The following is a 16328-nucleotide window of genomic DNA, read 5'->3' as shown; positions in this document are numbered from 1 at the left end:
AAGTTGCTTACAGATGTTCACAGTCTTTAGAGACTCAAAGTAAGAAAAAGGTTATTTACAGATTCAAAATTAAAAGAAAAAAAGAAAAAAAAAGGTGAGTATATGACAGAAGAAAGGATAGAACCCTTTCAAACAGCAGAAATAACAGCTTCCAGATATTTCCCAAAGGTGGCTAAGAATCAATTCTTGTTTTTTTGGAAATTTTCCTAATCTTCCTTGTAGAACCCTTCAAGCTCAGAAATATTTTAGGTCTCCTTGCATGCACCATGTGTTTGAGATCCCTTCACAAATGTTCAATAAAATAAAGCTGGGAAATTATGAAGACCATTCCAAACCTTTATATTTTTTCTCTGTAATATTTCATGGTTAATTTGGAAGTATGTTTTGGATTGTTGGGCTGTTGAAATATTCCAGCTTTTGTCATGAAGCTCTATTTCTGTGAGCAGTTATCACTTTCATTTGTTCTTTAAGGAAGTGATTTTTCTCACTAAAGAACTATCGGTGTTTTCCATGGTGCTCCTCACAATATTGCATTGATAAAGAGAGTACTGACACTATCTTGGCATCGTAGCAAGAATGTCATATCTGCCTATATTTCAGATTGGAAATAGGGGTATGGTGCTTTGTGTAGTACAATGGGCAACAGTTCTTTGTATTTCCTTATTCCTTACCCATCTTTATTCTGTTTCTCACACCCTAAAAGCAAAGTTTTTATAAAGGTCTGATGAACAAGACATTTCTTTAATTTTGCTTCATTATGTCACCCTAGAGCAGTGTTTCTCAACCGTGGCAACTTTTCTGGGAATTCTGGGAGTTGAAGTCCACACATCTTAAAGTTGCTAAGGTTGAGAAAGGTTGCCCTAGAGATAAAGAAACTTTTACAATCGATTCTTGAAAAAAATTTCAGAGATTGTGTTTCAATTTTGTGGGGACAAAATTAAAACTATAGAGGAGAAGAAGACATTTTCACAATAAAAGGGCTTTATTTGCAAACACCTATATATCTACTCAGAAGTAAGAAAGTAATGTCTCCTTAAAGGTAACACTTATTTCTTGTAAGCATGCGTATACTGCACCTTTCTGAATGTGAAGAGTCTGCTGGAAATGGCAACATTTCCCTTTTCTGGGACTGTATTTTAGTCCTTTAGCTATGGATTTCCTTGTGATTTCCCTTCTAAAAACTAGATGGATCTGACTCTGCTTAGCTTTTGAGACCAACCAAAAAGCAGCTGGTGTCACCTGAGTTGCGTAGACTCCTTACATATAATTAAACAATAATTTCACCAGAAGTAACACATTAACAGGTTCTTCCAGCCCACCACTTCCTCCATATTTTTTTTCTGGCCTATATGAAAATATATACATAAACATAATTTTTTAAAAAATAGAATGGATAATTTGCTCTTTGCACAGTGCAATTGTGTGCGTGCCTATTCAGAAATTAATAAAATGGTATCAAATGTCTGTGCCCAGAAAAGCACCATCAACAGGAAAATAATACATGCATTTACATACAGCATGGCTGTTTGGAGCCAGGATTTTTATGCAACAAGGTTTCATGCAAAACTACACTTCTAACATCATGGCATATTTGTGACACTTGGTATTTATGTGACATGAGAAACATTGGTACAGTGACATTTGGTGCATGAAATAATAGACCAGAGTACCCCACCCTGGAGCATAGGAACTGAAACTTGTGTTCCATAACTGTACTTCCATCATAACTTAAGGAAATCAGTTTGGAAAAAGTGGTGATTGATTATGATATTTATTTATGAGTATAAGGAATTTAAAGGCTGCCTAGAACTGTCTTTGCTTTTAAAAAATCTGCTGAAGAGGGAATGCAGAAGTGCATCTCTTAAAGGCTGGAGTCTCTGCAAATAAATTTTGGCATATTTAAAAATAACAAAATAGGGTAGCCATATTGATTCATGAGGGAGGGGAAAAAACACAGATTCATAATTTGGTCCTAACAAAGTATTTTTCACATAAAACGTCATAAAAGAGGATGCAACTTTTGAGTTCTCCAGAATTCTTTATCAAAGATAGTACAGAAAGAAGCAGAGATAGAATGCATATAACCATTCAAGAAATAGGCCAAATTCTGACAGGGATCCTTGAGGATAGAGGATGAGCTATATAGAAGAACTGCTATATTCACATTTTAAATGTAAGAAGGTTGGCTTTTAAAATTTATTCTTAATCATTTAAACTAAAGTACCCATGGAGAATTTGTGGAGTTCTTTTATGTTTTCCACATTTGTGTTAATTTAGGACTTTCACACATAAAACATCAAAGCAAGCTTGGTATTCTCTTCCAGTTCTGTATGCTGATCTAACATTAGCTCACAAAGTCATAAGAACTTTGACTTTAATATTTGTTCTCTGACATTACTTGATGGTACAAGAGAGGGTCCTTAATACAAAATGTTTGCTTTCATTCAGTTTTATCTCAGCATCATGCCTCAGAGTTTCTGGTCAGAAAACGTCGAGCAAATTCCTTTATGGAAGAAAGCAAGAAGGGGAATTTGGAGAGGGAGTGTATTGAAGAATACTGCAATAGAGAAGAAGCCAGGGAAATCTTTGAAAATAACCCTGAAACGGTAAGAGCTCTTAGACCTACGGTGTTTGGTTCCCAAAAATTAAAATAATCTTGGCAGAGAGATCATCCTCACATCCCCCTAAATGTGGCATACACATTTATTTTATTTATTTATTTATCCGATTTATCTCCGCCCATCTCCCCCTAATGGGGGACTCTGGGCGGCTCACAAGATCCATTAAAACAATAAATATATACAACATAAAAACTATACAAGGCATTACCAAAAAAGAAAAAGTCCAAGAGGCTGATGGTTACCAGAGCTGCAGACGACAGGCCTCTAAGGGGCTAGCCATCCCCATACTTGGTGTCTTCCCTCCCCACCCCAGGCCAAATGGCAGAGCCAGGTCTTCAGATCTCTCCAGAAGGCCAGGAGTAAAGGGGCCAATCTAACCTCCGGGTGCAAGATATTCCAAAGGGCGGGGGCTACAGCAGATGCTGAAACCATAGTTGAAGCAATCAAAAGTCATATTTAGCTTTCCCAATTCTAAAATACCATTTTTCCTCTTCTTCCTTCACAATATTTCCTGTAGACAAGATCTGGGATGCTTCACTGATGATCTGGTTGCTTGTGTGGTTAATAGTTGGGATTTGCTGAGCTCCTACTGGATACATTAGACTGCTGTGGGCACTGAATGCCCCTCTGGTCCATGGGCAATGTTCCTCACGGTCATTCTGCTTCTTTCAAACCAGACTAGATGAGGTATCAGCAGGGAAAGAGCAACTTTGAGAGCCAGATTTGCTTTACGTGAGAATGTATTACTGATGTTAGATAAGTCTTTAATTCAGAACGTGGTAGCAGTACGACTAGAACTAGGATTTTTGTCACAAACTGGGAGAGGGTATTTAAAATTCCACTGCCAGATCCCTTCTTTCAAAAGTTCTATGGTATTATGATATAAATTAGCTCTTATGCACTGAATATGAGTCAGTCTACAAGGTTATAATTGTGAGATATCTGAGCATGGTTTTTAGTTCATATATTTTCAAAATGATGCAGTTTGTTATATCCATTTATTGTATAAATGTTCTTTACATTAAAAACACAGATTAAGCTTCTAATATTATGAAATAAACAGAAAATATCAAATAAAACCATGTTTTTATAATCTTATATTCCAACTATTATTTAAGCCACTATGTTACACAAACCAGCTATACCTCTTATCAGATTCACATTCTAATTAATTTCTTTTTTTAAAAAACAGGATTATTTCTATCCCAGGTATTTAGGTAAGTTTACTTTTTTTAAAACAAAATGCATTTTACTGTTTAAATGGTACCAGTTTTTCTGAAACTCTAAAAAATCTGAAAGGTTTTAGCAAAAATTGGAAGATTGCAATGCTAATAAATTCGGTTAATGAGTGCTGATTTTATTTTTCACTGCTTGTTTTTCCAATTTCATTATAATGGCAATTGACTGCTCTGAAAGTCCTGTGCCTCAGACAAAAAAGGCAACTATATATTTTAAGAAAAGAAAAAAGAGTGCCATGTAGTTCTGTATCATTTCTTATTTAGTGGGGCTGGCACTGAAGAGTCTGCTTTAAAAGTGTTTTGGGACAATTGCTGAAACCAAAAGCATATTCTTTGCAACATGGTTCTGTTCATTACTGTTTAAAAAGTTTAGTTAATTTTCAACACTAATTTGTTCCCAGTCTAATTAATTTGGGGTGAAATGGCTTATAAACCTTTTTTATAATTTTTATCACCTTTCTTTCTTGTGTAGAGTGAAGCACAGGTATATCCTTGAACAGTTTTATTTTTGCCTTTACTTACTCCAGATCTTATATAATCAAGACTGTACTTTGACTCTCTGTTACTTCAATATGAGCACACATTTCTTTAGTATGAACTAATGGCAGTGGCTCAGCAGTTTAGTAGTGGACCTTAAGCTAATATTTAAGGCCTCACAGCTCAGGGAGGGCACAAATGATTGCTCAGGGCCTTCGCAAAACACCCTTTTCTGCAAATCATGGCAGATCATGGAGCCTAGTGTAAATTTCTGAGCTGAAATGGGCATATCAGGACCTAATAGAATTGATGCTGTTCTCTGCAACATCTTTTCCCTTGTTATGTCATTATTTCTATCTTTACAATACTCAACAAATCTTATTTCTAAGTAATACACATAGCAGTTAAAATGAGGCCTACTTGTATGACTTTTAATTCCAGGAAGAATTAAATTATCTAGGTGTTTCACTGGCTAAAAGTATCTGCAATGTTGATTAGTTGTTCTCTTTCTATATCTGTTGTTTTTGCAGAGATGGGTTAATTATTAGAGGGGAAATTGGGAGAAATTAGTACATACAGAGTATGAAATATCAGGTTTATAAGCAGCAAGCTGTACTAGAACAAATGAACAGGCACGTGATTTAAAACCTCCTGATTTGTTATAGTAAAGCTAAGAAGCCACAGTGAAAAAAATTAAAGTTACTTCCCTGTATCAAATGCAAGTTCTATTTATTCTGCAATCAATTTATATTTTTTGTCCCTTATTCTTATGTCTGATCTGTGTAGAGGGTTAGAAGTGACCTTCTTTTCCATGTAACTCTTGTTCTGGTAACAGCCAGATCTGCTATCAGGCCATTTGCTTTTCACCATGTGAAAACCAACTGTCACACCAAAGCAAAACCATCTGCGTTCATAATAAAACTAGGTGGTATAATATTGTGTAACTACTGGTCAAATAAAAAACCTAGCTCAATTTTCACAGAGTGTGAGAAACTCATTTTGAAGTTCTGGATGACCTTGGTTTTGTTGTCATTTTTTTCAATCCTACTTTTGTCAGAAACTGTCAGAAAACTGACAGATTTGTATAAACAGCAAAGTAAATTTCACAGTCCATTAAATCTCAGCATCAAATTGTTCGCTGAAAGGAAGAGACAAAAACTGCTTAAACCCCTCTCCTTCACTCATTTAAATAACTAAGTAAGAGGTTTAAAAATGCACAATTCTGTATCTTCAGTGTGAAGATATTCAGGTCAGGAAGCACTGTACCATGTAACATGGCTTGTAGTGGTTATTGCATGTTAGTAAGCAGGTGCTTGACGCTTTCACAGACTGTCTGGCTTCATTCAGAACTGGAATTTTCAGAGTACCATCACTGACTCCAGATTCTCCATCTGACCTGCGGTCCTGCATAGAAAGTAAGCATTTGTAATCCCATTTTATGCTTTCTGAACTAAGACAGAAACCATAATGCAAAAATAATTGCAGTTGGTAACACTGATTGCATTAATGCGTTTACCTAGTTCCTGTAGTGCAGCAGTGGGAATTCATTTACATAAACATTCATTTAATTAAACAGATGCAAGCAAAGACCGTGAAAGAAATTGGTGGGGAACAACTTGAATGAAATTCTTTTCTTCTTGACAGAAAGGTCTTCTTCTTATATATAATAATGAAAGTATGCTCTGGTTTTCCTTCAGATCCAAAGTACAATTTATTTATTCTTCAGTAGCTGTTTCTGTCTTTTGTCCATGAGAACAGATAAGGCCTAAAAGGAATCATGTGTAATTATCTTATCTGAGATGCAACACAATTCCCTGACTGCTGCACTAAAGCTTGTGCAGTCACAAATTAAATTGTGTTCTTATTCATTTTTTCCTGGTATTTTTGTACTGTCATTAAAGACTCTGGGGATGGAGTCAGTGACAGGCATGCCTGAGCATGTTATCTTGCTAAATAGTCTCTTGTGAGAGTTGATGCTCTATTTGATGTTCATTTTTTCCTCATTTGTGCTTGTGTCATAGCACAAGCTATTGCAACAACAGGAAAAACAAAACAAACAAAATCAAGCAATTGCAACTTGATCACCAGGGCATCCCTAGCTTAAACATTTTTCAGTGAAACAAATTATGCTTGTAGCCTCAGCAGAGCACCTGACAAGTAAATATTTGTATGTCTCAGTATTGCTGTGGGGTAAGACTGACTGAGCTCATACATTGCACTGAGCCAAAATGTGGTTTCTTTATTTTTGGCTCAGCATGATCTACAAATCCATTGTGGTTCAATGGCTTCTCTAGGAAGGAGGATGTCTTTTGTCTGAGAATTCTCTTTGATTCAGCTTTGTCACAAAGGGCCCAAGAGGGTGAAGTATCATGGACTGTTTATTTCCATTTCCAGCTGATTCACCAGCTAGGACCATTCCCGGGCAGATACCTATTCATATAATGCAGTGTTTTTCAAACTTGGCAACTTAAGATGTGTGGACTTCAACTCCCAGAATTCCCCAGCAAGCATGAAGTCCACTCATCTCAAAGTTGCCAAGTTTGAAAAACACTGATATAATGCATGTTCTAGTCACCTCTCAGTTCATTTATTGTAAAGCACTCTGTAAGAAGTTTCTTTTGATAACAGTTTAGGATTTAAACTTGGGCAAAATGTTTGGTTCCCTGATCTGACATTAGTCTTTTGACATTAGGCTACCTTAGTGTCACAGTGCCCAGTTCAGAGTACTAGTTTGATGTATAACCTAAAGGAACTCCTGAACTTGCATAATCCTGCTGAGGGGGCTCTTCTGCTGCTGCTATCTCCAACTGAAATCTTGACATCAAGCACAAATTATAGGGCTTTCTTGGTGGTGGCAAAACTAGCTAATGTCCAGTCAAAAGAAAAAGAAACCTTTTCTGCCAGACTTCTTGATTAATTATATATGGAAAACAAGAACAGGTGATTTTTTTTGTTCGGTTTTTTACTCTCAACAGAGTATTTTATCAGATTTTAAAATGGTAATTATATAAATTATGACAACCCTGTAATTACATAGGAAATTTTATAAATAAATTAAATAAATTGATAGGATTCAGTTATAAAAAGACAGGAAGTTTGTTCTCCATTACAGTGGAACTAAAACTCATGCTATTTCTGCATCTAAGAGCAATCTGAAAGGCCCTGCAAAAATTAAAATCAGATCTGTAGTACACTGTGGTTTTATCCACAGTCATTCAGGTTTTTCCTTTTTTAGGATGAAAATGAAGAAACAGAATTAAAAGAAGACTGGTTATAAGATTATCACTTTTCTGATTCTGTAATCTTCCCTGCAGTGATACCAGACCAGTGTAATCCTCTGCCGTGCAATGCAGATGGGTCTAAAGAATGCAGAGATGGACAAGCCATGTTCACATGCATTTGTAAACCTGGATGGCAAGGAGAGAAATGTGAAGAAGGTACGGTCACTCTAGTAACTGATATCTTTTCACCATATATTTCCATGTTGAATAAACATGTGGCAGTTCAGTATATGAATACATTTGGTTTTTTCCCCCACCCCAGATATAAATGAATGTGATGACCCCATAAATAAAAAGGGAGGATGTGATCAAATTTGTGTTAATTTTCCTGGAAGCTACCACTGTCACTGTGAAGACGGTTATTATATACAGCCAAATAAAATGGACTGCAAGGGTAAGGAAAAAGTCAGAAAGTACAAATGACAACACTGTGGAAGCAAAAACTCAATTTATATTGTGAAATAAGACTAAGAAGCCAAATTATATTGTTCACAATGCCAATGGCTATACAAGCAGGTTTCAGTGTGCCTGTTCTGAACATTAAATGGGAACATAGGAAACTGTTTCATATTGAGTCAAACTGCATCCATCTAGCTTAATGTTGTACAACAGCACTCCAGCTTTCAGACAAGATTTGTACCAGTCTATCAAATATTAAATCTGGAATGTTCTCCATGCCCTATCATTAAACCATGAGCCCTCCTAACTTGTACATCATGAATGCCCAAGTTCCATCAATAGCCATTAATACAATGGGAAAGTTAGTATTTGTTGACACTCTGTTGCAGCCAATCTGCTAGTCTTGTTAACAAATGTAGTCTATACTTACATGGAACTGACTCAGGAGCAAAAAAAGGGGAAGGATTACTGTATGAATTCTGGGTTTGACCTATGATATACTTACAAAACATCATTTTTTTAACACCCCATGTTGGGCAATGGATGAGGGTAATAATGTTTGGTTAAAGTGGAGAGCATATAGTTCCAAAGAAGTAACTGCTTAGGTATAGTCCTTTCAGCATGTGTTGGATTATGCATTTTATTATTGTATGGTCCATGCTAGATGATATTAGTGGAATTTCAGGAAGCCTAGCTTAGGATGAGCACATGAAAGAAACCTTTCTCAGATAAATGAGATAACTATCCTTAAAAATTTCATGGACGTTTGAGAATCAAATCCTTACAATCAGTAAAATGGCCATATCCTATTAACGTTTGTACTGTTTATGTTTCATATGCCCTTATTTTCCATAACTGCTTGGAGTTAGTTAACATTTCCAGAACTTTTCCAGTTTTATCCCATTGTATAAAATTGCAACAAAAATGAAAAATAACCATTCCTTTTTTGTGGGAAATTAATGCGCATTTTATATGTACAGACAGGAATGAATGCATGTTGTACCAAAACATTTGTGGGACAGCACAATGCAAAAATACACCTGGCAAATATGAATGTGAATGTGAAACTGGTTTCTTCTATAACTTAATTACAAAGAAATGTGAAGGTATAATCTTTTTTTTTTTTAAGTAGATTCCTAAATGACATAATAATTTGTCTTTTGTAGAGAATTCACTATGATTTTCTATAGAAATAATTGTCATTTTAGTTTCATGTAAATTCCATGGTGCAATATGTACAGTATGTCATACAAATCTGCCATCTCTAGTTTCTACTAACCTATAGAATGCAAATGTTATTTATATCTGAAATGAAAAGGCTAAAGGGGAAGAATCACATAAACAGTAAACCGATAGACCATAGAAACATGCAATCAAGCAGAGCTTTAGATCAATTGTTTTAGGGAATGATGAAATTCTGGGGCCAAAAATTGATTCAATTTCCTTTTCTGAGATTGGATTCTTCTATATATCTTTATTCCTAATTTTTTCTGGTGCCAGGAATCTCCAGCCTGAGAAAGGCCAAAAGAGATCCATAGAGGGGGTTCTGTAAGGAGCATTCTGCAAGATATTAGGGTTCCAAAGAATTCCTACTCCCATTCTGTTATGCTCCCATAGTTTGATTATGTTACTTCCTTTTAGTTACAGTGGGTAGGATGTGGAAAGTAAATACAATGCACATGGAACAAGAGTGAGACCAAATGCGGCTGTCTCTGTCACTGGAAGGACACTTTGAATGATAAAACAAACATAAAATATCCAGCAAGTTATATAGCCAAACTTCTTTTTCTTTTATCTTAAAATGTGCAATTTCTAGGAACAGGCTTTCCAACATTTCTTTCACCTTTGCTCACCTCAGTCAGTTAGTATTTACTTGCAAAGAAAGTTCCTAATGCTGCATTTCACATTGCCATGTGCCTCCAAATTATTGATTGTACTTAGCCAATAAAGTAGAGAACTCAGTTTTGCTCAATCAAGACAAAAGATCTTTTGCCCTGGTCAGCCCACATTTTCTTTCTGGAAAATTACTTCCCCAGACCCGCCAGACTTCAGAATTTGCACACAGATGCACATGTCTCCAATACAGTTGAACTGAACTGCTCTTGCTATATAAAGAGAATGGATATATGAAGTGTATGCTGTACCTTCCAAGCACTGTACTTAAGATGTTACTGATTTTTATAAATTGCAATTGATAGTAATAGTATAAAACTTTGATTTGAGTATGCACAATTAATATATATTACTATTGTTACATTTCTATGCTACTCAGCAATCAGTTTTCTTAGCCAGAATACCTCAGTTCATTGTTTTTGCTCATTCAGTTAGCCTTTCTCAGAGTATTTGTTGGTAATAAATTTTCTAGTTGCTTATGTAATGAGTAAACCTTTTAAAAAAATGTTCAGCTATTGTAATTTAGAAACAGCAGTCTTTCTAAAGCAGTATCGATAAAGGAGTCTGACTGATCTTTTGCATACAATGCAAATGAGCCTTCAAGACATTATAATTGCATTTTAAAAATCATGAAAATGTACTATAGGTCTCACCAAGATAAACGAATACTACACGTCAGTAATGGCATCCTACCAAACATTCAGTAAGCCTTTTTTTGTTATTTATGGCCTAAAACTGAAAAACTGATATTTATGACATCAAGTTGGCTGCTGCATTTGGTTTAACTGGTCACTGATAATTTAAGTCTGCATTAGAGGAATACACATATAACTTTATTAGATTTTAAAATTTTAAGACAATAAAAACTAACAAAAACTAATATTAAAGATAAAGAAGGAAAAAAGAAGGAAATGGTAAGAAAAAAGAGAGAGAACAAAGTCAAAAGTGCAGAAAAAAAGAAAAGAAAGGAAAGAAATACAAAAAAGAATGATTTCTGATTTTCCTCACAACAGATAATAAGTAGCAATTTACATTAAACTCATACTCTAAGTTAACAACATAACTTTTTTCTATTCTCCAATATTGATTCTAGTCATCAAATCCATATAACATAATTTCATTTTTTTCTGTTTCATGCAAAAATTCCAAAAAAAGGCTTCCAGCTAGCACTACATCCATTTTTTATAAGTCATGAAGTCTTAGGTGCCACCTAAATATGTAATTACGCTATTCTTCCAATTCTTCAATTTTATATTATTTATGTATGATTTTCAAAGGTTCTGCCATGTGACCTTCAGTTGGTTGATTTTCCCATTTCCCTGCAGATATTGATGAATGTGCTGAAAACATTTGTTCCCAAATCTGTGTCAATTCTCCAGGAAGTTTCACATGCTATTGTGATGGCAAGAAAGGTTTCAAGCTTTCCAAGGATATGAGGACTTGTGAGGTAAAATATCATAATTATCATGTTCTAATTTTTCTTGATGCCAAAAAAAAGCTAAACATCTTTTCTCATCCATTTCTCCACCCTATCTAATTGAACTGTTCATAACAATCGCCCTCCCTGTATTCAGATCAACTTATTTTTATTAATTATATGCTACCTTTTTTTCAAGATCTCAAAGCAGCATACATAATACCCCCCTCCTCCAGTTTTATGTCCACAACAATAGTCCTGTGAAGTAGGTGGGCTGGGAGAAGGTGATTGGCCAAAGTCATCTGGTAAGCTTCCTTGGCTGAAGACAGACTTGAAGCTTATTCCTATACATAAACAAAATATATGTTGTTATTACCTTGAAAGCCTTACATGGCATAGGACCAGGTTACTTGAAAGGCTGCCTTCTGCCAAGAACATCTGCCTGCCCTACATGCTCCCACAAGGAGGACATGCTCCAGGTTCCTTCTTTTAAATCTTGTCATCTTATGAGATCTAGGAAGCATGCCTTTTCTGAAGTTGCCCTGGCTCTCTGGAAAAATCCCACCCCCCCAATATACAACAGGCCCTAACTCTTCTCACCCTTAGGAAGACCCTAGAAACCTGGCTCTTTCTCCAGGTATTGGGAGCCAGCTGAGTGGGAATCCCCTGTGATTGTTTTATTATGTGCTTGGTTGCCATTTCATATTTGATATTTGGTATTCATACATTGTATTGCTTATTGTTATAAGGGCTTTTTTCCTTCGATTTGTTTGTTTTATGCTGTATACCACCCAAAGTCACATTGGTTGAGTTGGGCAGTCTTATCTTATAAATAAATAAATATACTCAGATAAAACTGTAGAACTTCTGTAGAATAAGCTTATGACTATAGCTTTTAACATTTAGTTTAGATATTGAATTATCGTCACTAACCATAATAAAATACTGACTGACTAGTTGTAAATGTTAGGTTTAGCCTGAGTCCAAATTATAGGCAAAACTAGACAAGCATCATTCATTCTATAAGCATTTGGATGGCTTTTAAAAAGAACGTTGCAAGTACAGGGAGTCTGATTTGGATTCAGCCCCTTATACTGGGGAATAGGAACAATGAGAGTTTTAGTTTCACTGCAACGAGCAGGTATAGGAGATGTTATCTGATTGGAATTATAGTTGACAATATAGGGTTATCTATTACTTGTCCTGTGTTAGGATCCCCATCTAGACTCTTAGTTCCCTAAGCCTGCAATTTACTTTTGAAAACAATGCAAAGCTTAATTGTATGAAGGGTGACATACTAATAGGCCTCAACAATAATAGGCAGATTTGGAGAAAGGTTTAGAAGGATCCTATCTCAGAATTTTTTTCTGCTTATCCATAACTCTTGAGCCATTTTTAAGAAATGTTTTATATCACACATTATTTCAGCCTTCCTCCAAAGATTGTGGATATTTTATATAGTTCTCCTCAAAAGCCAGTTTGGTATAGTGGTTAAGGCACCAGGCTAGAAACTGGGAGTCCATGAGTTCTAGTCCTGGCTTAGGCACAAAGCCAGCTGTTGACCTTGGGCCAGTCCCTCTCTCTCAGCTCTAGGAAGGAGGCCATGGCAAACCACTTCCAAAATCTTGCCAAGAAAACTGCAGGGACTCAACATTGACTCAAATGTGTGTGTGTGTGTGTGTGTGTGTGTAATCTCCTATCCATTGTTCATAACAACCAACAACCATGTGTAATAACTGGAAGGTGCCCCAGAAACAGAACAGAGAAGGAAAAACAAAAAACCAAAGCTTTAGCAGCAGAAGATCATGTAGGGAATGAACGTACATGTTTGTGTTTTAAAATGGATAGGTATGATTAAAGTAATTAAAATCAATAGCATTATTAATTAATTAACTAGCCTCATTCTCTCTCACACACACAAGCATATCTTCTTTAGAGGAAGCAACAAGACAGAGCAAGGCAGAGGACAAAGGTATTTTCATGTTCCTCTCCTCAGTCAGACCATCCTACTGGCTACGAATAAACAACGAAGCCTAAACAGAAAGAAATGGCTGACTTGGTCAAATAATTATCTAATGCTTCTTTTACCTGCTATTTCTAGACTGTAACAGATTGCCTCCCTTTGAATATTGAAAGGAATTACGAATTGCTTTATCTGGCAGAGCACTTCATTGGAATCCCTGTTTTGTATTTAAGGTTTAGATTGCCAGAGGTTACAAGGTGAGTAGATACTGTATGAGTAAGCATGCAGATAGATGCAATTCTGTTGCTTATGCTATTGTAATGAGCATACAAATAGCTGTAAGCAGTTCCGTCAATATCAGTTAATTGCATTTTGTTGTGTAACAATTTTTCTGGTTTTATTTTTTATTAAGTAGGTAAAACAAACAACAAAAAAGCAAAAACAAAGAAAAGAGAAAGGCATACATATATATATATAAAATAAACTTTACACTAGACAAAGGTTGAAGTGAATATAAGATTATAATTTAAAAAAAAAGAAAAAAGAAAAAAGAAAGCCATTATAGGAAACAGCATTCCAGTAGCCCCCCTTCCTCCTCATATACAGTATGAAGTATTCCATTCCTTATATACAGTATAAGGAAAGCATTCCTGCTTCAATTTGGTTAGACTTCTGCTGTGAATATATACAATACAATCAACTTTTCCACTGCTGCATGTTCTTCAGTTTTAGTCTCCCAATCCTGTATTGACAGCAAAGTTTCTCTTTTCCACTGTTATGTTAGATTGATTCTTGCTGCTGTCAGCATATATCTTGATAAATTGTGATGCTTTTCAGTTATATTTTCTGGGCTCATACCTAATAAAAATATTTGAATTGGTTTCAATTCAAAGTTTATTTTCAGTATTTTCTGGATGTTTTGGTGTATTTCTTTTGAGTACTTTTGAGTCTTTTTGCATAATCACTGCATATAGTAAAATGTTCTTTCTTTGTTGTGGCATTTCCAGTATTTATTGTTGTATGATTTCTCCATTTTAACAATCATTAATGGAGTTACATACCTTCTGTAAAAGATTTTTTTTTTTACCAATTTTCCCTCACATTGTAGGATGATGTAAATTTTACTGATTTTCTATAGTTCTTCCCATTATTCCACTGTCATTACTTCTTTAAAGTTTTGTGCCCATTTTATCATACCATTTTTAATTTGTTCTGTGTCCGTGTCATATTTGAATAGAAATTTTTAAATACACCCTAATAAATTATCTTGATGCTGTGTGTTTCAAATTCTGTCATCTTTCTCAGGGTCCTCCTTCTACTTTGAGATCATTCTTTATTTTTCCAGTTATTTGCAAATACATTAACCATGGTGGATTCTTATGTTCATTAAGCAATTCTTGTTTATCTTGAGTCAGTTTCTTGTGTCCAGATATATTGTATTGGCATATGTGTAACAAAATTCTTAATATATGGATCTAGTCTTCCTACTGCATAATTCTTTAGGCTTCCTCCTTTCTCAACTCAGATTTTCTGCAGAATTTGACTTCCGGACTTACGACAATGAGGGTGTGATACTGTATGCTGAATCTGCAAACAATACAGCCTGGTTTCTACTTGCATTGCGTGAAGGAAAGATTGAAATTCAATTCAAGAATGAACTTGGAACAAAAATAATAAGTGGTGGTAAAGCTATTAATGATGGGTTGTGGCACATGGTAAGTCTTTTTTCAGCAAATGAGGACCTGAAAACAGAGTCACTATTGTGAGTTGAGCAGCCATAAAATAATCTAAACAAACAAACAGCTTTATGAAATAAGCTACTTTTAAAGTAAAGCACTTGCAATATAAATCTATCACTTTGTTTCAACAAAGTAATTTCATGTCTTTTATAATAATTTAAACCATAGGCTAAGACTTCCATCAGAATTCTAAATCTAGGATTTAAACAGTTATTCAGACAGTAACTGTTTGCTCTTAGAGTTATTTTAGCAATTATAAGGGAAGATTTCAATTGCCTTAAAAAAAACTTGGTCTGTGAAGTTTTGATTTTGTTATTGTTATTGTTATTATTATTATTATTACTACTACTACTATTACTTTTTCTTTGACAGCAGAGATGATTGTGGGATAGAAAGGTGTTATATACTGTATCCTGGTGTACTTAGCGGGAGACTGGGATTGTCAAACGGAATGGACACATTTTGCTAGAGAAAATTCATTTAAAAAGCTATTGATTTGGGGGCATAGTGACTGAGTTCATACATGTTGTCAAACTATGATTTCTTTAAGTCTAGTTCATTGGATAATTTTCATTTGGCTAGGTTTGCAAATAATAAGTACCCCCCCCCCCAAAAAAATCTGCTCTTTCTGGAATGTGTTTGTACTTTATTGGTTTTGCAACTGTGGTGTCAGTTTTTTGTTTCTTTAAAGTAGTAGTGTTTGACTTGCTTGTAAAAATGTTCCTTGAATTCTTCTAAAAGTGTTTCCAGATCTGCTTTCTGCTGTAAAAACAAGCTTGAATCTATGTGTGTTTCAGTGTGCTCTGTATGTGTGTCTCACAATCAGTTACATACTTGTTCTGCTAAATCTCCTATCTGTGAGCTCCCAACAGTGCTGTTGCCTCTTTCCTCTTAACCCATTTCCTTTGTATGTTTACATAAGAGATTTCGGTTTTTCCATCCCTGAAGTCTTTGTTATAGTTGACAGGCCTTATTTTCCATTTATAGTAAGGGGCCTTGCCAAACAGTTTGCAATTTGCCGACTAGGCAACAACAGCAACACTTTCTCACCCATTTGAAGGGACTTCTCTGTGGTCTTAATGTCATACCAGGGCTTCTGTGTGTCTTATGTTAATTTCTAGTTCTCTTGCACAATCTGATGGAGTCTTTTCAATTTTTTCCTTTATATAAGAATTTAGTCAACTAAGTTCTTTGGATCTGGAACTACCCTGGACAGCCTTCCTTCACCACATCCAACATCTTCATGGGCTTTCTCCCATATAGCAGTTTAAAGGAGCTGAATCTTGTGGAATCTGTGGCA

At 35.3% G+C, this 16328-nt stretch overlaps 1 protein-coding gene across 3 annotated transcripts in view; it reads left to right on the top strand.

Annotated features, from left to right (window-relative positions):
• Positions 1–16328, top strand: part of PROS1 (protein S) — a 39700-nt gene that overhangs the window by 13171 nt on the left and 10201 nt on the right. Inside the window, exons 2-10 of one of the 3 annotated variants that reach the window (XM_007423927.4) lie at positions 2449–2606; positions 3814–3838; positions 5665–5751; positions 7651–7773; positions 7880–8011; positions 8997–9122; positions 11235–11356; positions 13428–13546; positions 14815–15004. In XM_007423927.4, coding sequence (XP_007423989.1) covers positions 2449–2606; positions 3814–3838; positions 5665–5751; positions 7651–7773; positions 7880–8011; positions 8997–9122; positions 11235–11356; positions 13428–13546; positions 14815–15004 — 1082 coding nt within the window. The remainder of the gene's footprint in view (positions 1–2448; positions 2607–3813; positions 3839–5664; positions 5752–7650; positions 7774–7879; positions 8012–8996; positions 9123–11234; positions 11357–13427; positions 13547–14814; positions 15005–16328) is intronic. The other 2 variants (XM_025163915.2, XM_007423928.4) reach the window with 2 other exon arrangements.

Source organism: Python bivittatus, unplaced genomic scaffold (assembly GCF_059951505.1).
Source record: "Python bivittatus isolate LINGU-HERP-01145 unplaced genomic scaffold, Pbiv_v1 ctg000350_np1212, whole genome shotgun sequence".
Classification (NCBI taxonomy): domain Eukaryota; kingdom Metazoa; phylum Chordata; class Lepidosauria; order Squamata; family Pythonidae; genus Python; species Python bivittatus.
This window is presented reverse-complemented; position numbering and strand designations above follow the sequence as displayed.